This window comes from Salmo salar, chromosome 21, assembly GCF_965601325.2.
Source record: "Salmo salar chromosome 21, fSalSal1, whole genome shotgun sequence".
Lineage (NCBI taxonomy): Eukaryota > Metazoa > Chordata > Actinopteri > Salmoniformes > Salmonidae > Salmo > Salmo salar.
In genome coordinates this window covers 40138310-40159229 of record NC_138311.1, presented here as the reverse complement: position 1 = coordinate 40159229, position 20920 = coordinate 40138310, and the positions used below count along the sequence as shown (strand labels likewise).

At 41.4% G+C, this 20920-nt stretch overlaps 1 protein-coding gene and 1 long non-coding RNA gene across 2 annotated transcripts in view; both read left to right on the top strand.

Moving 5' to 3' along the window:
* LOC106582301 (low-density lipoprotein receptor-related protein 1B) overlaps positions 1-20920 on the top strand; it is a 272131-nt gene that overhangs the window by 145607 nt on the left and 105604 nt on the right. Inside the window, exons 35-38 of the mRNA XM_082967167.1 lie at positions 5734-5853; positions 6779-6907; positions 14942-15068; positions 16748-16931. Of these exons, the coding sequence (XP_082823293.1) occupies positions 5734-5853; positions 6779-6907; positions 14942-15068; positions 16748-16931 (560 nt within the window). The remainder of the gene's footprint in view (positions 1-5733; positions 5854-6778; positions 6908-14941; positions 15069-16747; positions 16932-20920) is intronic.
* Positions 8750-10788, top strand: LOC123729572 (uncharacterized). The gene is made up of 2 exons (XR_006761216.2): positions 8750-9493; positions 9913-10788. It is a non-coding gene; the product is annotated as an uncharacterized LOC123729572 (long non-coding RNA).

Below are 20920 nucleotides of genomic sequence, written 5' to 3'. Positions count from 1 at the left end.
CTATAAGAAAAATGTAATTACCTTTGCTGTCTTCGTTAGAATGCACTCCCAGGACTTCTACTTCAATAACAAATGTTGGTTTGGTCCCAAATAATCCATTGTTATATCCAAATAGCGGCGTTTTGTTTGTGCGTTCAAGACACTATCCGAAAGGGTAAAGAAGGGTTATGAGCACGGCGCATTTCGTGACAAAAAAATTCTAAATATTCCATTACCGTACTTCGAAGCATGTCAACCGCTGTTTAAAATCAATTTTTATGCCATTTTTCTCGTAAAAAAGCGATAATATTCCGACCGGGAAATCGTTTTTTATTACAAAGAGAGTGAAAGTAAAAGAATGCTATCCCCTCATGCACGAGCCTCAGTCTAATGGCCCTCTGATAGAGCACTTGCCAAACGCTCTAATGTGTTTCAGCCTGGGGATGGAATTACATCGTTCAGCTTTTTCCCGCCTTCTGAGAGCCCATGGGAGCCGTAGGAAGTGTCACGTCATGCCAGAGATCCCCTGTATTTGTTAGAGATGATCAAGGAGGGCAAGAAATTGTCAGACAGGCCACTTCCTGTAAGGAATCTTCTCAGGTTTTGGCCTGCCAAATGAGTTCTGTTATACTCACAGACACCATTCAAACATTTTTAGAAATGTTAGGGTGTTTTCTATCCAAAGCCAATAATTATATGCATATTCTAGTTACTGGGCAGGAGTAGTAACCAGATTAAATCGGTATGTTTTTTATCCGGCCGTGCAAATACTGCCCCGTAGCCCCAACAGGTTAACCTGTTTTACGGCGGGAGTAGAGCATAACTTTGAGAATGGTGTTTCCTGCTAATTTATTTCATTTTGGAATATTGCGCTTATAGTCTACTGTACTGCCGTGTGAACATTGCTGTGCTTATTATGTGAAAAAATAGCCTAATAGTTGATCAACATTTTAAGCTAAACTTTCTGATCTGTTGCATCAGCCTAATTGGTTTTAAACATTTTTTTTATGCTTGTGGTTGTGTTAATTTGGGATCTATAGCATCACACAACTGTCCCAGACTGTGTTTAGAATATTTATTTCTATGCACAGAATAGAATAGGTTAACTTTTGTACTATGGGGGAAAGTAGATAGGCTAATGCTTCTGCTGTCCGTTAGGCCTACTCATCTTGTTGGCTGACGGAAAGTAAATGTGAACAGTTCTTCCAACATCTTCTTACATCTAGACGTTCCGCTAGCGGAACACCTGCTCCAATATCCAATGATAGGCGTGGCGCGAATTACAAATTCCTCAAAAATACAAAAACTTCAATTTTTCAAACATATGACTATTTCACAGCATTTTAAAGACAAGACACTCCTTTATCTAACCACACTGTCCGATTTCAAAAAGGCTTTACAGCGAAAGCAAAACATTAGATTATGTCAGCAGAGTACCAAGCCAGAAATAATCAGACACCCATTTTTCAAGCTAGCATATGTCACAAAAACCCAGAAGACAGCTAAATGCAGCACTAACCTTTGATGATCTTCATCAGATGACACACCTAGGACATTATGTTATACAATACATGCATGTTTTGTTCAATCAAGTTCATTTTTATATCAAAAAACAGCTTTTTACATTAGCATGTGACGTTCAGAACTAGCATACCCCCCGCAAACTTCCGGGGAATTTGCTAACAATTTACTAAATTACTCACGATAAACGTTCACAAAAAGCATAAATTATTTTAAGAATTATAGATACAGAACTCCTCTATGCACTCGATATGTCCGATTTTAAAATAGCTTTTTGGTGAAAGCACATTTTGCAATATTCTAAGTACATAGCCCAGCCATCACGGGCTAGCTATTTAGACACCTGGCAAGTTTAGCACTCACCAATATCAGATTTACTATTATAAAAGTTTGATTACCTTTTGTTGTCTTCGTCAGAATGCACTCCCAGGACTGCTACTTCAATAACAAATGTTGGTTTGGTCCAAAATAATCCATCGTTATATCCGAATAGCGGCGTTTTGTTCGTGCGTCCCAGACACTATCCGAAATGGTAAATCAGGGTCGTGCGCATGGCGCAATTCGTGACAAAAAATTTCTAAATATTCCATTACCGTACTTCGAAGCATGTCAACCGCTGTTTAAAATCAATTTTTATGCAATTTATCTCGTAAAAAAGCGATAATATTCCGACCGGGAATCTCCTTTTCGGCAAACAGAGGAAAAATCACAAAGACGGGGGCGGCCAGGGCACACGCCTAAGCCCACAGTCCCTTGATCGGCCACTTGAGACAGGCGATAATGTGTTTCAGCCTGGGGCTGGGATGACGACATTCAGGTTTTTCCCGGGCTCTGAGCGCCTATGGAAGACGTAGGAAGTGTCACGTTAGAGCAGAGATCCTTTGTAAAAGATAGAGATGGCAAAGAAGTTCAAGAAATGGTCAGACAGGCCACTTCCTGTAAAGGAATCTCTCAGGTTTTGACCTGCCATTTGAGTTCTGTTATACTCACAGACACCATTCAAACAGTTTTAGAAACTTTGGAGTGTTTTCTATCCAAAGCCAATAATTATATGCATATTCTAGTTACTGGGCAGGAGTAGTAACCAGATTAAATCGGGTACGTTTTTTATCCGGCCGTGAAAATACTGCCCCCTAGCCATAACAGGTTAATATGCGCCTCGGAATTCAATAAGGACGCGCCGGGCAGTCTGGGCAGTCCGGCAGCGCCGGGCAGTCCGGCCGCTCCGGGCAGTCTGGCCGCTCTGGCAGCTCCGGGCAGTCTGGCCGCTCTGGCAGCTCCTGACTAGTGGGTGGCTCTGGCGACTCCTGACTAGTGGGTGGCTCTGGCGACTCCTGACTAGAGGGTGGCTCTGGCGACTCCTCACTGACGGGCGGCTCTGGCGACTCTTGACTGTCGGGCGGCTCTGGCGACACTTGACTGTCGGGCGGCTCTGGCGACTCTTGACTGACGGGCGGCTCTGGCGACTCTTGACTGACGGGCGGCTCTGGCGACTCTTGACTGACGGGCGGCTCTGGCGACTCTTGACTGACGGGCGGCTCTGGCGACTCTTGACTGACGGGTAGTTCTGGCGACGTCGGACTGGGATGACTCACTTGAAGCCTGGTGCGTGGTGCTGGTACTGGACATATCAGCCTGGGAACACGCACCTCAGAGCTAGTGCGGGGAGCGGGAACAGGACGAGTCAGACTGGGCTGATGCACTAAAAGTCCGATGCGTGGCGCTGGTACTGGAGGTATCGGCTTGGGAACACACACCTCCAGGCTAGTGCGGGGAGCGGGAATAGGACGAGTCGGACTGGGCTGACGAACTGGATGCCAGGGGCGTGGTGCTGGTATTATCTTCACCAGACAGCTAGCACGCACCTCAGGACTATTAATAAACGCTACTCCAGGTGATAACATTAGGACACGCTCTGTAGGGCGAATGTCGTGCCTAAAACACCAACACAGTAGCTCTCTCATCCTTTTCTCCTCCAATTTTCCCATCAACTCCCTTATAGTCTCTGTTTCTCTTTCCTCCACTTTTCCCCTCACTAGCTCTGGTTCCATCCTCGGCTCCGCCGATCTGTCCGTGTGCCCCCCCCAAAAAAATTATTGGGGCTGCCTCTCCGGTTTAAACGCCAGTCGCGTTCCTCGGTAGCGTTCCCGGTCCTCACCGAATTCCTCTTGCTCCTTCCTCTGCTGCTTGGTCCATTTTTGGTGGGAGATTCTGTCACGGTTATCGTCGGTGAAGGAGGACCAAAATGCAGCAGGACTGTGTTTGTTCATTTTGAACATTTATTAAATCAAAATGAACACAAAAACAACAAAACGAACTCAAGATATACCGACAGTCTTCTCAGGCTCATACATGCTAGACAAGAAACAATCTCCCACAAATACACAGACAAACACACCCAACTAATATAGGACTTCCAATCAAAGGCAACACCACACAGCTGCCTTCGATTGGAAGTCCACCCCAATTAACTAAACATAGACATACAACCAACTAGATCAACATAGAAATACGTAGACAAGGAACAGTGCCCAAAAACCCTGGAATACTAAATCAAATGCCCTTTTAGAAAAAACACCACCCCGAGCCACATAAAACAAATACCCTCTGCCACGTCCTGACCAAACTACAATAACAATTAATCCTTATACTGGCCAGGACGTGATACGCGTGAAGTTGCGTACCCGATATGTCTGTCTTCACTTGTAGCCTGTGAGTAGGACCCAATCATGTGACGGGCATTGGCTAATAAGAATTGGGAGAGATCTGAGAGAGCCATGTGAGTGAGAGGTGCTTCGGCCCACACAGCCGGGGAAAGGGAATTGTTATTATTATATTCAGCCCAAGGGCACAACGTCCACTGGCCGCAAAAGGCATGGATTTTTTTAGGGGGCATTACGGACACACAAAGGGGATACCGCCGGGAAATTCAAGGCATTATCAAGTACTTGTCTAATGGTGAATGCGAGACTGATGAAGTGTGTGCAAAAAAAGCCTTTCATGCAACTTTTTTCAAATCATCATTAGAGTTGCATCATGCAGACTTAGAATGTATTAAAAATCTAAACTTATAGCCCAACATTTGTATCACAACTAAAGTTGCATAAATACCTCTAAATTAAGCATATAGGAGGAACTGTTTCTTTGTTAACTACTCAACACAGAATATCCGCACGTGAGCACTCCCTCAAATTGTTTGAAGGAAATATCCTTTCTATTCTCTTCAGCTATGTTCAATTGAATTCTTCATTCTTTAAAATAATATAAAATAATGCCATGGAATTCAAAGAAAATCTTGTCTGCTAAATGAGCTAGTGTAACCCACAGCCATAATGTGTGACATGGCCAGATCATGGCCTAACATAAGGACAACTCAGAGTATGCTATTCTGTTCTTCTGACTACATTTTCTTCATATCATGTTTCTTTAGACCTGTTTAAAGTAAATCATGAATTTATTGTGATGGTGTAGGCTATAATAAATGGATTTATTAGACTGTTTAAAATGTAGATGTTCCAAAGGTCTGCATCAGTGGCTCGTAGGCTATGCGTGGAAGCCAGGAGATGCTAAATGTGTTTACGGACTTTAACGGTCAATTACTGTGAGACCGGCAGTTATTTGCTTGACAATCATCGGCTGACAAAATGTCATGACCGCCACAGCTCTATCTGTGCATCTGTGATTATGTACAGTTCAACAATATAAGGCTTCTGTTGATTTTCAGCATGGAAAGTAGTGAACCTAATAGGAAAAGCATATATGAATAGACGCCAGCAGTCAAGACGCAGCCTGTACCGTGTACCGTGTAACATTTGCACTTGTCTTTTCTTACTAGCACTGACTGTTAATTACTGCTTTATTGAGAACACATTTTACTTACCATGACTGCAATATGTGTTATTCTGCATAATTCCATTAAGTAAAGCTCCATCCTTTTGATTATTATTTTTTCATTATATCTACCAGTCAGCTCCCCTTGGAACACTACGGAATTTTTATATTAAAAACTGAAGAAGAGAAAACACCCACAAAGTATTTTATTTGGCTCCAAGTCCAGTCAGCCTCTCTGGAAATAGAAAGGCTAAGGGGCAGATGATAACCCAAACACTTGTTGTGCTTTGATTAAAAATAACTGGGCGACTTCTACTACTACAGGGTATTGTTGTTTTTGTCCTGTTTTTCTTTCACTTACGTGTTTTGATTCATGGTATTATGAATGTGCTCCTCCCCTAGACTCCTCTTGCCTGTGGAACCAGTTTGCCTGTTCTAAGAACAAGTGTATCGCCAAGCAGTGGCTGTGTGATGGAGAGAACGACTGTGAGGACGGACTGGATGAGAGTGTGCAGATATGTGGTAAGTACCCAAGGTCATACTCATGTATCTCAAACATGCAGTTTGAGACCATTCCCAGTTGGCATTACAACCTCATTACAACATTGTTTTGAGACCAGTTAGAGACCTTTTAGTTTTAGACTAGTTTCTAGACTATTGAAATGATGATAACACAGAAATTATGTTAGAGATATATTGAAAATACTTTGATGGGTGGTGAGGCCAAGAGGCAGAGCAATTTCACCATGTAAATGAGATGTAACAATAATGAATTTGCCAATAAAAAGAAATAATCATACATCAATAAATATAAAATGTTTGCTGAGAATATTGGTATAATTGGATTGTAATGGAAATGTCAAGGCAATATGAATGAAATAGCCCTAAGCTTTTTCCTTGCACTATTGCAATCAAAAGCAAGGAAGTGCATTTTAAACAGACAAGCATTATTGAGCAAATGTACTTACCTTTATTGTCACAGTATGAGGCTTTGTATTGTCTCTGAGGCCACATAAAATGTAACAGATCTTGTACGATATAGGCCTCTGCTTGAATATACAGATTCATTTGACCCTGTTTCCTACAGCAGGAAAATAATCCTGCAGCAACTGGAAATGTGATTATTGTAATTAATGGACCCTTTTGTAGGGTTGATACATTTTTCGTAAGGGAAAATCAATTCTGAACTGTCAAAGTGGAAATCACAAACTTCAGAAGCATTTTTTAAAACTAAAACAGTTATACAAGTTTCACATATCCTGCATTGCAGGAAAGTTATCCTGCAACAGGGTGATCAAATTAAGATCCTAGATCTGTAAGTGGCAGGAATGGATATGATAATTTTTCCATCCTTTACAATGTTACTCATAGTTGTCTTAGGTTATAGTTCAGCTTAGCCCATTCTGCAGTTTGTTTGACCTGCCTCTTTCTCTCTATTGACCCTCAGGCTTGGTAACGTGTGCTCCAGGGTTATTCAGCTGCCCTGGGTCCTACGCCTGTGTCCCTAAACGCTGGCTCTGTGACGGGGAGAGAGACTGTCCTGATGGCAGCGACGAACTGTCTGCAGCTGGATGTGGTAAGTTTGCAATGAGCCTCCATATTAATTTTAAATAGTAAAGACTGTATTGTCTGTGGCTCTATCTGCTGGTGTGATGTTGTGTCATCTACAGTGCATTCAGAAGGTATTCAGACCCCTTCCCTTTTTCCACATTTGGATACATTAAAGCCTTATTCTAAAATTGATTAAATTAAATGCTTTCCTCGTCAATCTACACACAATATACCCCACAATGACAAAGCGAAAACAGGTATTTAGAAATTTTAGCAAATGTAAGAAAAAAAAAATGTAAATACCTTATTTACATAAGTATTCAGACCCTTTGCTATGAGACTCTAAATTGAGCTCAAGTGCATCCTGTTTCCATTTATCATCCTTGAGATGTTTCTACAACTTGATTGGAGTCCACCTGTGGTAAATTCAATTGATTGGACATAATTTGGAAATGCACACACCTATCTATATAAGGTCCCACCGTTGACAGTGCATGTCAGAGCAAAAACCAAGCCATGAGGTCAAAGGAATTGTCCGTAGAGCTCAGAGACAGGATTGTGTCGAAGCACAGATCTGGGGAAGGGTGCTAAAAAATGTCTGCAGCATTGAAGGTCCCCAAGAACACAGTGGCCTCCATCATTCTTAAATGGAAGAGGTTTGGAACCACCAAGACTCTTCCTAGAGCTGGCCACAATTTGTGGAGAAGGGCCATGGTCTGGGAGGTGACCAAGAAAGTGATGGTCACTCTGACAGAGCTTCAGAGTTCATTTGTGGAGATGGGAGAACCTTCCAGAAGGACAACCATCTTTGCAGCACTCCACTAATCAGGGCTTTATGGTAGAGGGGCCAGACGGAAGCCACTCCTCAGTAAAAGGCACATGACAGCCTGCTTGGAGTTTGTCAAAAGGCACCTAAAGGACTCTCAGACCATGAGAAAGAAGATTCTCTGTTCTGATAAAACCAAGATTGATCTCTTTGGACTGAATGCCACACATCACGTCTGGAGGAAACCTGGCAGAATCCCTTCGGTGAAGCATGGTGGTGGCAGCATCATGCTGTTTGGATGTTTTCAGTGGCAGGGACTGAGAGACGAGTCGGGATCGAGGGAAAGATGAACAGAGCAAAGTACAGAGAGATCCTTGATGAAAATCATCTCCAGAGCGCTCAGGACCTTAGACTGGGGCGAAGGTTCACCTTCCAACAGGACAACGACCCTAAGCACATAGGCAAGACAACGCAGGAGTGGCTTCGAGACAACTCTCTGAATGTCCTGTGGCCCAGCCAGAGCCCGGACTTGATCCCGATCAAACAGCTCTGGAGAGACCTGAAAAAAGCTGTGCAGCAACGCTCCCCATCCAACCTGGCAGAGCTTGAGAGGATCTACAGAGAAGAATGGGATAAACTTCCCAAATACCAGAATGCCAAGCTTGTAGCCTCATAACCAAGAAGACTGAAGGCTATAGTTCCTGCCAAATATGCTTCATCAGTAAAGGGTCTGAATAGTAATGTAAATGTTATATTTCAGTTTTTATTTAATTTCTAAAAGAAGGTTTTTTGCTCTGTCATCATGGGGTATTGGTTGTGGAGATTGATGAGGGGAAAAAACAATTGAATCCATTTTAGAATAGGGCTGTAACGCAACAAAATGTGGAAAGGTAAATGGGTCTGAACACTTTCGAAATTCACTGTATGTCAATGTTGACACTATTTAGGGTGTTTTTCCAGTCTCCCTCTAAAATGATGAGTTATGAAAAGTGTTTCGGACATAATTATTATTTATATTTTTGAGCTGGGAGAGTTCAACCAATGACGCCATCGGTTGAATGAGCATGCTGTCTGATCTAAAAAATAAATGGAGTAATCTTTTGTAGCAATTGTTGTGGCATTTGTGTATTGCCAATTGCATGATCACTTTAGCAGCAAGGATATATTGTTGTCCTTATTCAATAGAGCAATTGGACTCAACGATGCTCCAATCTGCCACAACATTGCAGGGTATCTAGATTGACTCATTTTCCCTGGCTTTGTAAAGATTTCAGCCTGATGAGAATCCTACTTCCTTGTCCAATTATGTTCCCACCCTTGAAGGCTTTTCAAAATGGGGGCAGTACTAGTTTCTACAGGTTCACGGGAGCTATGTTACTGTCTGTCTGAGATTGCTAAATAATGACAATGACTGCTTCTGATGATTCCTCTCACCAAGAAGAGCTGGACGACGAAACAGTTTTTGATGTTATTTTACATAGGGACATACAGACCTATACATTTCAGCTGGAATAAACAGAAGAGGAATTGATACAGCGACAACAAGAACTGCGAGACCAGCAAGCAGCGATTGGGAGTCACGGTCAGACTTCAACTCATGGTGCCTATGTGGGTGCTCTCCAGCCATGCCGATGGAAGAGGAATGTTTGCGCTAAAACGAATTCGATCGCCAACAGTTCTCACTGGAGAGGGTCAGTGCAGACCCAATGCATGGTTTGTGCGTGTGTGTGACAGACCATCGAAGTTTCGCACATATGGATAGACGGGTACTGGATACTTTCTTCAAAACTTCCAAGATCAACTGGCGGTGTCAGCCTAGACCAACTGGACCAGGAGGACAAATGAGTAAGTTGTTTTTCTGTCGGTAGCTAGCTAGCAATATAAGCTTTCGTGATCGAATCGGCATAACCGGGCTTGTTAGTATCATTACAAGTCAAGTTAGCCAGGTTTAGCTAGCTAGCTTTGTTTGCTTTACCCTAAATATAATGAACCCTTATTTTACAGCTAGCTAGTTAGTTAATGTTAGCTTGCTACTCTAGCAAGCCTCAATGCATCTTATTTGGAGCAAAACTGGAGAAATGTTTTGATGATGAAAAGGAATGACTTTGGCATTATGACTCATAAAAGTCTTTGAGTTTCTATACCTGTGTGTTGTAGCTAGCTAACTAATGTGTGTCTGAACCGTGCTGCTACATTAGGAATACAGACAATACACAATAATTGCCAATGAAAGTCTAATAGTGTTTTTTGTCATTCTCTTATAGACAATACCGTTTGGTGGCCTCCAGATTTATTTTTGGAGTCTGTTCTACGTGGGAAGAAGCTAGGCAGAGGACACTGAATCCCCTTGTCTGGGTGTGTTGTTGGTGGCCATTCAAGCAATTTATCCCTCACACAATGGACAGTAGGTTGGATACAAAGAAGTTGATGACCCGAGGAGATGTGAAAGGTCCCATAACAACAATCCCTCCTTGTATTAAAGTGACTCCGAACACCTCACTGCACCCACCAAACACACCATATGCAAGTATTCCCTTTGTAGAACTGTAGTATACAGTACCAGTCAAAAGTTTGGACACCTAGTTGTTCAAGGGTTTGTCTATATTTTATCACTATTTTCTAAATTGTAGAATAATAGTGAAGACATCAAAACTATGAAATAACACATATGGATTCATGTAGTAACCTAAAAAGTGTTAAACAAATCAAAATATATTAAGATTTTGGATTCTTCAAAGTAGCCACCCTTTGCATTGATGACAGCTTTGCACACTCCTGGCATTCTCTCAACCAGCTTCATGGGACAGACACCTGGAATGCATTTCACTTAACAGGTGTGCCTTGTTAAAAGTTAATTTGTGGAATGTCTTTCCTTAATGCACACTCTTGGCATGCTCTCAACCAGCTTCATAGTTTTGATGTCTTCACTATAATTTCCAATGTAGAAAATAGTGCAAATAAAGAAAAACCCTTGAATGAGTAGGTGTGTCCAAACTTTTGACTGGTACTGTAATTATAAGCATTAGTAGTATATTTTACTGCTACTATATATATGTGATAAATTGCCATAACTGTTCCTGCATACTGCTGTGTAAACTCACCTCGATCTCCAGAGCAAATAAACTTTGAATTGAATACAAGCCATGTCTACTTATTTGCTACATTGACAGAATAATCAACTTTTTTATTGAAACATGTTTACTTGCCAGCAAATTAAAGTTGAAATGATACACCAACTCCCTGCATCATTTGTTTAAGCAGTAAGATTGTAGCTAGTTACAATGAATTGATCCAGGAGTTGAAGTCAACACTTTATTGGTTTCTTGTGCAGTAGGAATCATTTAGTCACTGGTCAGTACACTTGTACAAAAGATTCTATTAAACCTTTTGTCAAACTCCATTATATACAGTGGGGGATAAAAATGATTTGATCCCCTGCTGATTTTGTATGTTTGCCCATTGATAAAGAAAGGATCAGTCTATAATTTTAATGGTAGGTTTATTTGAACAATGAGAGACAGAATAACAACAAAAATATCCAGAAAAACGCATGTCGAAAATGTTATAAATTGATTTGCATTTTAATGAGTGAAATAAGTATTTGACCCCCTCTCAATCAGAAAGATTTCTGGCTCCCAGGTGTCTTTTATACAGGTAACGAGCTGAGATTAGGAGCTCTTAAATGGAGTGCTCCTAACCGCAGCTTGTTACCTGTAAAAAAGACATGTCCAGAGAAGCAATCAATCAGATTCCAAACTCTCCACCATGGCCAAGACCAAAGAGCTCCCCAAGGATGTCAGGGACAAGATTGTAGACCTACACAAGGCTGGAATGGGCTTGTCAAGATCTCACCTCGTGGGGTAGCAATGATCATGAGAATGGTGAGAAATCAGCCCAGAACTACACGGAGGATCTTGTCAATGATCTCAAGGCAGCTGGGACCATTGTCACCAAGAAAACAATTGGTAACACACTACGCCGTGAAGGACTGAAATCCTGCAGCGCCCGCAAGGTCCCCCTGCTCAAGAATACATATCCTCTTGGGGCTAGGTGGGACGCTAGCGTGCCACCCGTGGTGCACTCCATCAACAGCAGGTGCATTTCAAGAGCGGCAAATTTGAATCCAAATAAATGTCAAAATTCAAATTTTTCAAAAATACAACTATTTTACACCATTTGAAAGATAAACATCTCCTTAATCTAACCACGTTTTACGATTTCAAAAAGGTTTTACGGCGAAAGCATAAATTTAGAGTATGTTAGGACAGTACATTTACAAGAGTTGTGTGTAATGTTTTGTCAAGTCAAAGACAGGGTCACCAAAACCATAAAACCAGCTAAAATGATGCACTAACCTTTTACAATCTCCATCAGATGACACTCCTAGGACATTATGTTAGACAATGCATGCATTTTTAGTTCTATCAAGTTCATATTTATATCCAAAAACAGCGTTTTACTATGGCATTGATGTTGAGGAAATCGTTTCCCTCCAATAACCGGCAGTCAAGTCAGCGTAACAAATTAAATAATTAAAATTAGAAAACATTGGTAAAATATTATATTGTCATTTAAAGAATTATAGATTTACATCTCTTGAACGCAATCAACTTGCCAGATTTAAAAATAACCTTACTGGGAAATCACACTTTGCAATAATCTGAGCACTGCGCCCAGAAAAATACGCGTTGCGATACAGACTAGACGTCATGTTGGGGAGATCTAAAATCGAAAATACTATGTAAATAATCCATTACCTTTGATTCTCTTCATCAGATGTCACTTCCAGGTATCACAGGTCCATAACGAATGTAGTTTTGTTCAAAAAAGCTCATCATTTATGTCCAAAAATCTCCGTCTCGTTAGCACATGATGTAAGCCAGCCGGACTTCTCGTCATGAACGAGGGGAAAAAATATATTTCCGTTCGTTCAAACATGTCAAACGTTGTATAGCATAAATCATTAGGGCCTTTTTTAACCAGAACATGAATAATATTCAAGGTGGACGAATGCATACTCTTTTATAACGTATTGGAACGAGGGTACCCAACATGAACTCGCGCGCCAGGTGTCTAATGGGACATCATCGTTCCATGGCTCTTGTTCGGTCAGATCTCCCTCCAGAAGACTCAAAACACTTTGTAAAGGCTGGTGACATCTAGTGGAAGCAATAGGAAGTGCCAAAATATTCCTAAACCCCTGTGTTTTTCAATGGGATAGGTTTAAAGTCAATACAACACATCAGGTATCCACTTCCTGTCAGAAAATGTCTCAGGGTTTTGCCTGCCAAATGAGTTCTGTTATACTCACAGACACCATTCAAACAGTTTTGGAAACTTTAGAGTGTTTTCTATCCATATATAATAAGTATATGCATATTCTAGTTACTGGGTAGGATTAGTAACCAGATTAAATCGGGTACATTTTTTTTATCCAGACGTGCAAATGCTGCCCCCTAGACCCAACAGGATATACATGCTCATCTGAAGTTTGCCAATGAACATCTGAATGATTCAGAGGACAACTGGTGAAAGTGTTGTGGTCAGATGAGACCAAAATTGAGCTCTTTGGCATCAACTCAACTTGCCGTGTTTGGAGGAGGAGGAATGCTGCCTATGACCCCAACAACACCATCTCCACCGTCAAAGATGGAGGTGGAAACATTATGCTTTGGGGGTGTTTTTCTGCTAAGTGGACAGGACAACTTCACCGCATCATTTGACGGGGCAATGTACTGTCAAATCTTGGGTGAGAAACTCCTTCCCTCAGCCAGGGCATTGAAAATGGGTCGTGGATGGGTATTCCAGCATGACAATGACGCAAAACACACGGCCAAGGCAACAAAGGAGTGGCTCAAGAAGAGGCACATTAAGGTCCTGGAGTGGCCTAGCCAGTCTCCAGACCTTAATCCCATAGAAAATCTGTGGGGAGAGCTGAAGGTTCGAGTTGCCAAATGTCAGCCTCGAAACCTTAATGACTTGGAAAAGATATGCAAAGAAGAGGGACAAAATCCCTCGAGATGTGTGCAAACCTGGTGGCCAATTACAAGAAACGTCTGACCTCTGTGATTGCCAACAAGGGTTTTGCCACCAAGTACTAAGTCATGTTTTGCAGAGGGGTCAAATACTTATTTCCCTCATTAAAATGCAAATCAATTTATAACATTTTTGACATGGGTTTTTCTGGATTTTTTGTTGTTGTTATTCTGTCTCTCACTGTTCATATAAACCTACCATTAAAATTATAGACTGATCATTTCTTTGTAATTGGGCAAAAGTACAAAATCAGCAGAGGATCAAATACTTTTTCCCCCCACTGTACATATGTACAAGAGCTAGCAATATCTATACCACAATTCAGTTGTGAGCATACTAGGCATTCTATATTATTCTACAACATCAGTCTAACTAAAGATGGAATTTGTGTTGGTTGAATGTTCCAGGCAGGGTCCTGAATGTTCTTCAGCTAGTGAACCTTGTCTTTTGTTGGGCAATGCCAGCTCGTCTTGCAGATGCACTCCATGACCTTTGACTCAGACTATACACTTTGGCTCTTGCCAGCCCCGTGCAGTCTTCCTCTTCCGAGTCAGATGATGTTGAGCTTGCGCTTGTTCCCGGCTGAAAGCTTTCATCCAATGGGTCTACATGATCTGTACTACTAAAGCTGGTGTCAAGGTCATCATCATCGAAATCAGCAGCAGGATTAGTCTGTAGGAATCACATTAGTCAGTGATTGTGGTTTGCTTACAACCAGGAAACGTAGATAGCCTGTTTCTACTGGTGAGATGCAGAAATGCTTGCACAGTATTGCATGTAGTAAGGAAATTCAAGATTTTTATGACACCAATTATATGTAAAAAAATGTTAAAGTACATATTATTGGACGTATATACAGTAAAAGAGCAGCAGTGGAATTTCCCTTTTTGTAACACAAGTGTTAAAGACGCAAGTCAAATTCCTGAAAAAGGCATCCCCCACCCCCACCCCTACTTCCTTCAGTGCTGACTCCATATTGTTGAGCATATGTACTTTGACGCCACATCTCTAGAGCAGGGTTTTCCTGGGGCCCCATCTGGGTGCACGTTTAGTTTTTTTCCCTAGCACTACACAGCTGATTCAAATAATCAACTAATCATCTAGCTTTGATGTTTTGAATCAGCTGTGTAGTGTTAGGGCAAATACCAAAATGTGCACGGGGGGTGACAGGACAGTGTTTGGGAAACCCTGCTCTAGAGTGCCATGATATTGTCAACTCATAGTGTAACCCTCCAACCATATTTCTCACCCCCCCAGCTCCCAACAACACGTGTGATGACAACTCCTTCCTTTGCCACAACAAAGTCTGCGTTCCCCAGCGTTTTGTCTGTGACCATGACGACGACTGTGGTGATGGATCTGACGAGTCACTTGAATGTGGCAAGTAGATTTGTTGCTTTGTCTTCTATTACCTCCATAGAGTAATAACTAAGTTATAACATTATAATAAGTTATAACAGAGATTTAACTAATTAATACCTTACTGTAAGTTGGAAGTAGAATTACTTTTCAGTAATCTAACTGGGATCTGCGATGATGTGTTGGCCTGTGTAAGTGTCAGTTGGTGAGGCTGCAGCTCTCTCTTTGTTTTTCTGTATCTGCAGTGTACCGGCCCTGTGGACCTGAGGAGTTTCGCTGTGGGGATGGTCGCTGCCTGCTCAGTGCTCAGTGGGAGTGTGACGGCTGCCCAGACTGTCCTGACCGATCTGATGAGCTGCCCCTGAACCTCAAATGCCTGGCCGCAGGTAGTGTAGTTTACTGCTGTTCAAATGCCTGGCCGCAGGTAGTGTAGTTTACTGCTGTTCAAATGCCTGGCCGCAGGTAGTGTAGTTTACTGCTGTTCAAATGCCTGGCCGCAGGTAGTGTAGTTTACTGCTGTTTGTACCGTCTGGCCGCAGGTAGTATATTCTACTGCTGTTTGACTGGCCGCAGGTACTCTAGTCTACTGCTGTTTGGCTCTCTCCATTACTGTCAGCAGTCTACTTTAAGAGAGGATAGAAACCACACAAAAAAATGCTGGGTTGAATATGTAATATGGTATGGCCTATTGGGGACGTGGCTTTCAGATTTTTATTTTAGCCCGTCTGTGATAGTAAATGTCATTCTGCTTCATATGTTCTTTTGTGTTGTCAACACATGTTGAGCAAAGACACTTTTGTAGCTGCATTGAGTCTTACACAAAAGTATGAGTTTCTCAAGTGCCTGTGCATATCCCAATGTTGGGACTGTTACCACTTTGTCTAAATAATATTGCTATTAAGTGTATATGAATACAAACTTAACATGATGAACAGGAATGACATTTACTATTACGGATGGGCAAAAATAACTATTTGAAAGCCACACCCCCAATAGGCCATGCCACATTACATATTCTTATATAAAATGTATAACATTATTATTTAAATATTATATAACAAAGTGGTAACTCTCCCAACATTGGGACATGTATAGGCACTTGAGGAACTCATACTCTTGGGTATACCTCACTAAAGGTCAGAAGGTAGCATATCGGTTAAGAGCTTTGGGCCAGTAACCAAAACATTGCTGGTTCAAATCCCCAAGCCAACTAGGTGAAAAGTCTGTCAACATACCCTTAAGCAAGGCACTTAATTCAAATTGCTCCTGTAGATCACTCTGGATAAGAGCATCAGCTAAGTGACTCAAATGTAAATGCATTAGTACTCAACAAACAGATAATACAATAGACAGATGAACCAGAATGACATTTACTCTTACGGGTGACCAACTCTCTGAAATCCATGCCTCTACTAAGCCATGCCTACAGTCTTCTGCTCTGACCTGGTGAGTCATAGCTTACAACGCAATTGAGTGGCCAAACTGGCTTTGTCAAAATAACCCAATGTGTATTCTGCAAAATATTTACCAAAATTGGGTTGTTTTTCACCCAGCATTTGTTTTAGTGCAAAGATATAAAGATAATAAGAGTAAAACTTTCAGAATATCAAAGTGAATCTCATTTACCACAATGCAGTTTAAATGATTGCTATTGTAAATGCTTTTTGCCTCACCATTGACAGTTATAAATTACCTTCCAGGGAGTCTGTGCAACGGTTCCTTCTTCATGTGTTCCAATGGACGCTGCATCTCTGAAGGGATTCTGTGTGACAAGAAAGACGACTGTGGAGACCGGTCCGATGAGAAGAACTGCAACGTGAACGAGTGTCTTAATCGCAGAGTCAGTGGCTGTACACAGGACTGTCAGGATCTTCCTGTTGGATACAAGGTAGGAATCAGCACAGACTTAAACAGGCCTTGATGCGTAGCTTGGACAACTGCACATGTATCATATATTCAGAATCATAATCAAGGTTAGGTTGTCTTTCCTAGGGTTTTATGAATTCTAGATATCCCGTCTTTATTTCAGCCAGAGACAGATTTGTAAGTGGACAGACATCACCCACTGGAAGGCTTACAGATATTATCAATAATAATATAGCCAGAACAATAGAAATGTTTCAAATATGTACATGCAGAATCTGACTTTAATCAAGTTAACTTTGTTTTTTCTGAATGTTTTGTATTAAGAAGCCTATAACATGGACCTGGTAAAGTGCCAACATTATTATCTCAGTGTAAATGATTATGTCGTGCCTGAGGCTATATTAGGCTTTCCCACACAAGATAGGAAGACAAAGTTATACACACACTACAGTAGGATCCTATCATCATTAGGGCCGGGACGATACCAGCATCGCCGGGACGAAACCAGCATTGCGATACTCGTTAGTATCGTGGCAAGGAAACGACTTTAACTTCTTTATGAAAACAGCTCTGATGTTGGAAACAAACATTATGTTGTCATCTAGAGTAACATTTATTTATTTTCCAAGCTATAGTTGGACAGGAAAAGGTGCAACGTTCGCTCACCATGAAAAATGTGTAGTTTTTTAAGACAAGTTTAAAAGATTGATGTTTTGTCCTGCTTAACAAAGCTATAGCACACAATATTTGACATACAGCAGGTTTTTAAAGGACCAAAGAGTTTGGTCTGCTTCTTGTTTTTAAAGGAAAAAATATTGTGATAATGGTATTGTCCGTGCCCTCATCATCTTGAACACAAACCTATGCTATGGTACAAGCAATGAAAAATGAGAAAATGGTTTCGAGAGGCTTCCGTGCCATCCGTTTGTTTGCCGGGATCCTTGGCGACATGCAGGCAGGCTCCAGAGAGAGAGAATGCGTCACAAATGGTACCTTATTCCCTATATTTGAAACAAAGGACAATGTACAACAAACCATTAGTCGCAGAAGTGAAAAGTGATGCGTTGCAGCTGAATTAGCTAACAGCTCATTTACATCTGAAAGTTACATCTGCAGTCAACATTATTCTGACAGTTATATAGTGCACTACTTTTGACCACAGTCCTATGGGCCCTATATAGGGAATAGGTTGCCATCTGAGATGCAACCAGAGAGAAGGACAGTTCTGCTGAGTGTTCAGCGGGGTGACTGTGCTAGTCTGCTGTCTGGCCTGGATCCAGGGCACAGCCGCCCACCAAGGTGACCTTGCGGCCATCAGAGATATCAGAATAACACATCCTGACCTTCACTCTGGGCTTTCCCTCTTGCCCCTGTCCTACCCCATGCTCTCTGCATCACAAAGTGACCAAGAAGGACAGACTAAAACAGTCTTCCCTGGCCGGGCTGTCTAGATATTAAAGCAGAGCAGAGCTGTATGACCAGAGAGCACATCAATGAAGACCCCTAGTAGCTAGCTCATCCATCTGTAGGCCTGAACAGATAGATCAGCAGAAAGGACCTCAAGGTTGGGAATTCTGGATCAGAGAGTCTTTAAAGCAGGGGCCAGTAACAGCTGATATAAGCATTTTGAGTTATTTTGGGCTGGAGTTGCTGAATGGCACCAATTGTCTTTTATTTTTTGTTTGCTCTTGAGCTATGACATCATACTGATTCCGCTCTGTTTTTATTGGTCTTGTGTGTAATTTTGTGAGTAGATCTACTGGCACATTGAGGAGCTACACAGCAAATTCTCCAGTATTACATTAAATCAACACTGAAAGAGTAGGACCATATACACACTGAAATGAGTGTCAAATTAACACACTGCTTAGTGTAATACCGTGTTAAAATATTTCCCAGAATGCCTTGCCTTTTGAGTGAATCATAGAGTTATAACCCATGACTGTATTTGTTATTGACAGAGACATGGCTGTTTCATTGCCAGCAGCATACCATCCTGTGTCCTACTGCTGGCTTGTTTCTGAAGCTAAGCAGGGTTGTCCTGGTCAGTCCCTAGATGCAAGACCAGATGCTGAAGGAAGTGATGTTGCAGGGCCAGTAGGAGGCACTCTTTCCTCTGGTCTAAAATAATATCACGATACCCCAGCGCAGTGATTAAGGACATTGGCCTGTATAGGGTACTGTCTTTTGGATGGGACATTAAACAGGTGTCCTGACTCTCTATGGTCACTAAAGATCCAATGGCACTTATCGTAAGAGTAGGGATGTTAACCCTGGTGTCCTGGCCCTCATACCATCACGGCCACCTAATCATCCCCATCTTACAATTGGCTCATTCATCCCCCCTCCTCTCCCCTGTAACTATTCCTCAGGTCGTTGCTGTAAATTAGAATGTGTTCAGTCAATTTACCTGGTAAAATAAGGGTTAAGTAAAACTAAAAAATAAATTGCATTCATCCTTTTTCAGTCCTATGGACTTCCCCAAGTGAGATCCTAAGTGAATATGTTATCATAAAATGTTTATTTTATTTAACACAATGCCATACGTCACGTGTCAAACTCATTCCGTGGAGGGCTGAGTCTCTACGGGTTTTTGCTTCCTTGTACTTGATTGATAAATTAAGGTCACTAATTATAAAATAACCCCCCTCACCTGATTGTCTAGGTCTTCATTGAAAGGAAAAAACAAAACCAGCAAACACTAGGCTTTACATTGAATGAGTTTGACACCCCTGCGGCATACGCATTTCAAAAGGTCTTATTTTGAGGGCTTAGTTTTACCCTGCAGAGGCCTGAAACAAATTGTATTTTTATTTTACCTTTATTTAACTAGGCAAGTCAGTTAAGAACAAATTCTTATTTTCAATTAACTGCCTTGTTCAGGGGCAGAACAGATTTTTACCTTTTCGGCTCGGGGATTCAATCTTGCAACCTTGCGGTTACAAGTCCAATGCTCTAACCCGCTAGGCTACCAAAACCACTAATCTAATCACTGTGATACCAAAACCACACCCATCATTATCATATTTCCCAACATTGTCTATTGCAGGTTGAGTTTTATAATTGTTCAAGAAATATTTTTGTGCGTGTAAATTGATTAATAATAATCTTATGCTACGCAAAAATAAATGACAAACATTTTCTAAACCAATCCAATATGTTACTAGGACTTTTTTCACCCATTACTGAAATGGTTGTTCCAGTTTTGATGCTTTAGTTAGTCTCATATCTTACTCTTCCCAACCATGTAAGTCATTCTGAATGCAGGATGCGGTGATAAAACATTCAAAATATTTGTACAAGCTAAATTCCAATTGGAATTATGCATCACTTTGCAAGCCAGCACAATGTGACTTGCAGACCTGATGTGGCCTGTAGACCTTGAGTTCCAGGCCACTGTATTATACCCTTACAAAAAAAGGTTTGATTACAGCTGAGTGTTTGTGGGTAGGTCTCTAAGAGCTTTTGCACGCCTGTATTGTACAATATTTTCCCCATTATTCTTTTTACACTTTTCAAGCTGGTTGTTGATCATTGCTAGAAATCAATTTTCAAGTCTTGCCATAGATTAAGCCTGTTTAAGTCAAAACTGTAACTAGGCCACCCAGGGACATTCAATATCATCTTGGTAAGCAACTCAAGTGTATATTTGGCCTTGTGTTTTAGGTTATTGTCCTGCTGAAAGGTGAAATCTCCCAGTGTCTGTTGGAAAGAAGACTGAACCAGGTTCTCTCTAGGATTTTGCATGTGCTTAGCTGTATTCTTTTTATCCTAAAAACCACCCTAGTCCATGCCGATGACAAGCATACTCATAACATTATTCAGCCACCACTATGCTGGAAAATATAAAGAGTGGTACTCAGTGATATGTTGTGTTGGATTTGCCCCAAACATAACTATTTTTATTCAGAACAAAAGTTAGTTTCTTTGCCAAATTTTTTGCAGTATTACTTAAGTGCCTTGTTCTAAACAGGTAGTGGTGTGTATTCATGGATGCCAAGGGAAGCCAGG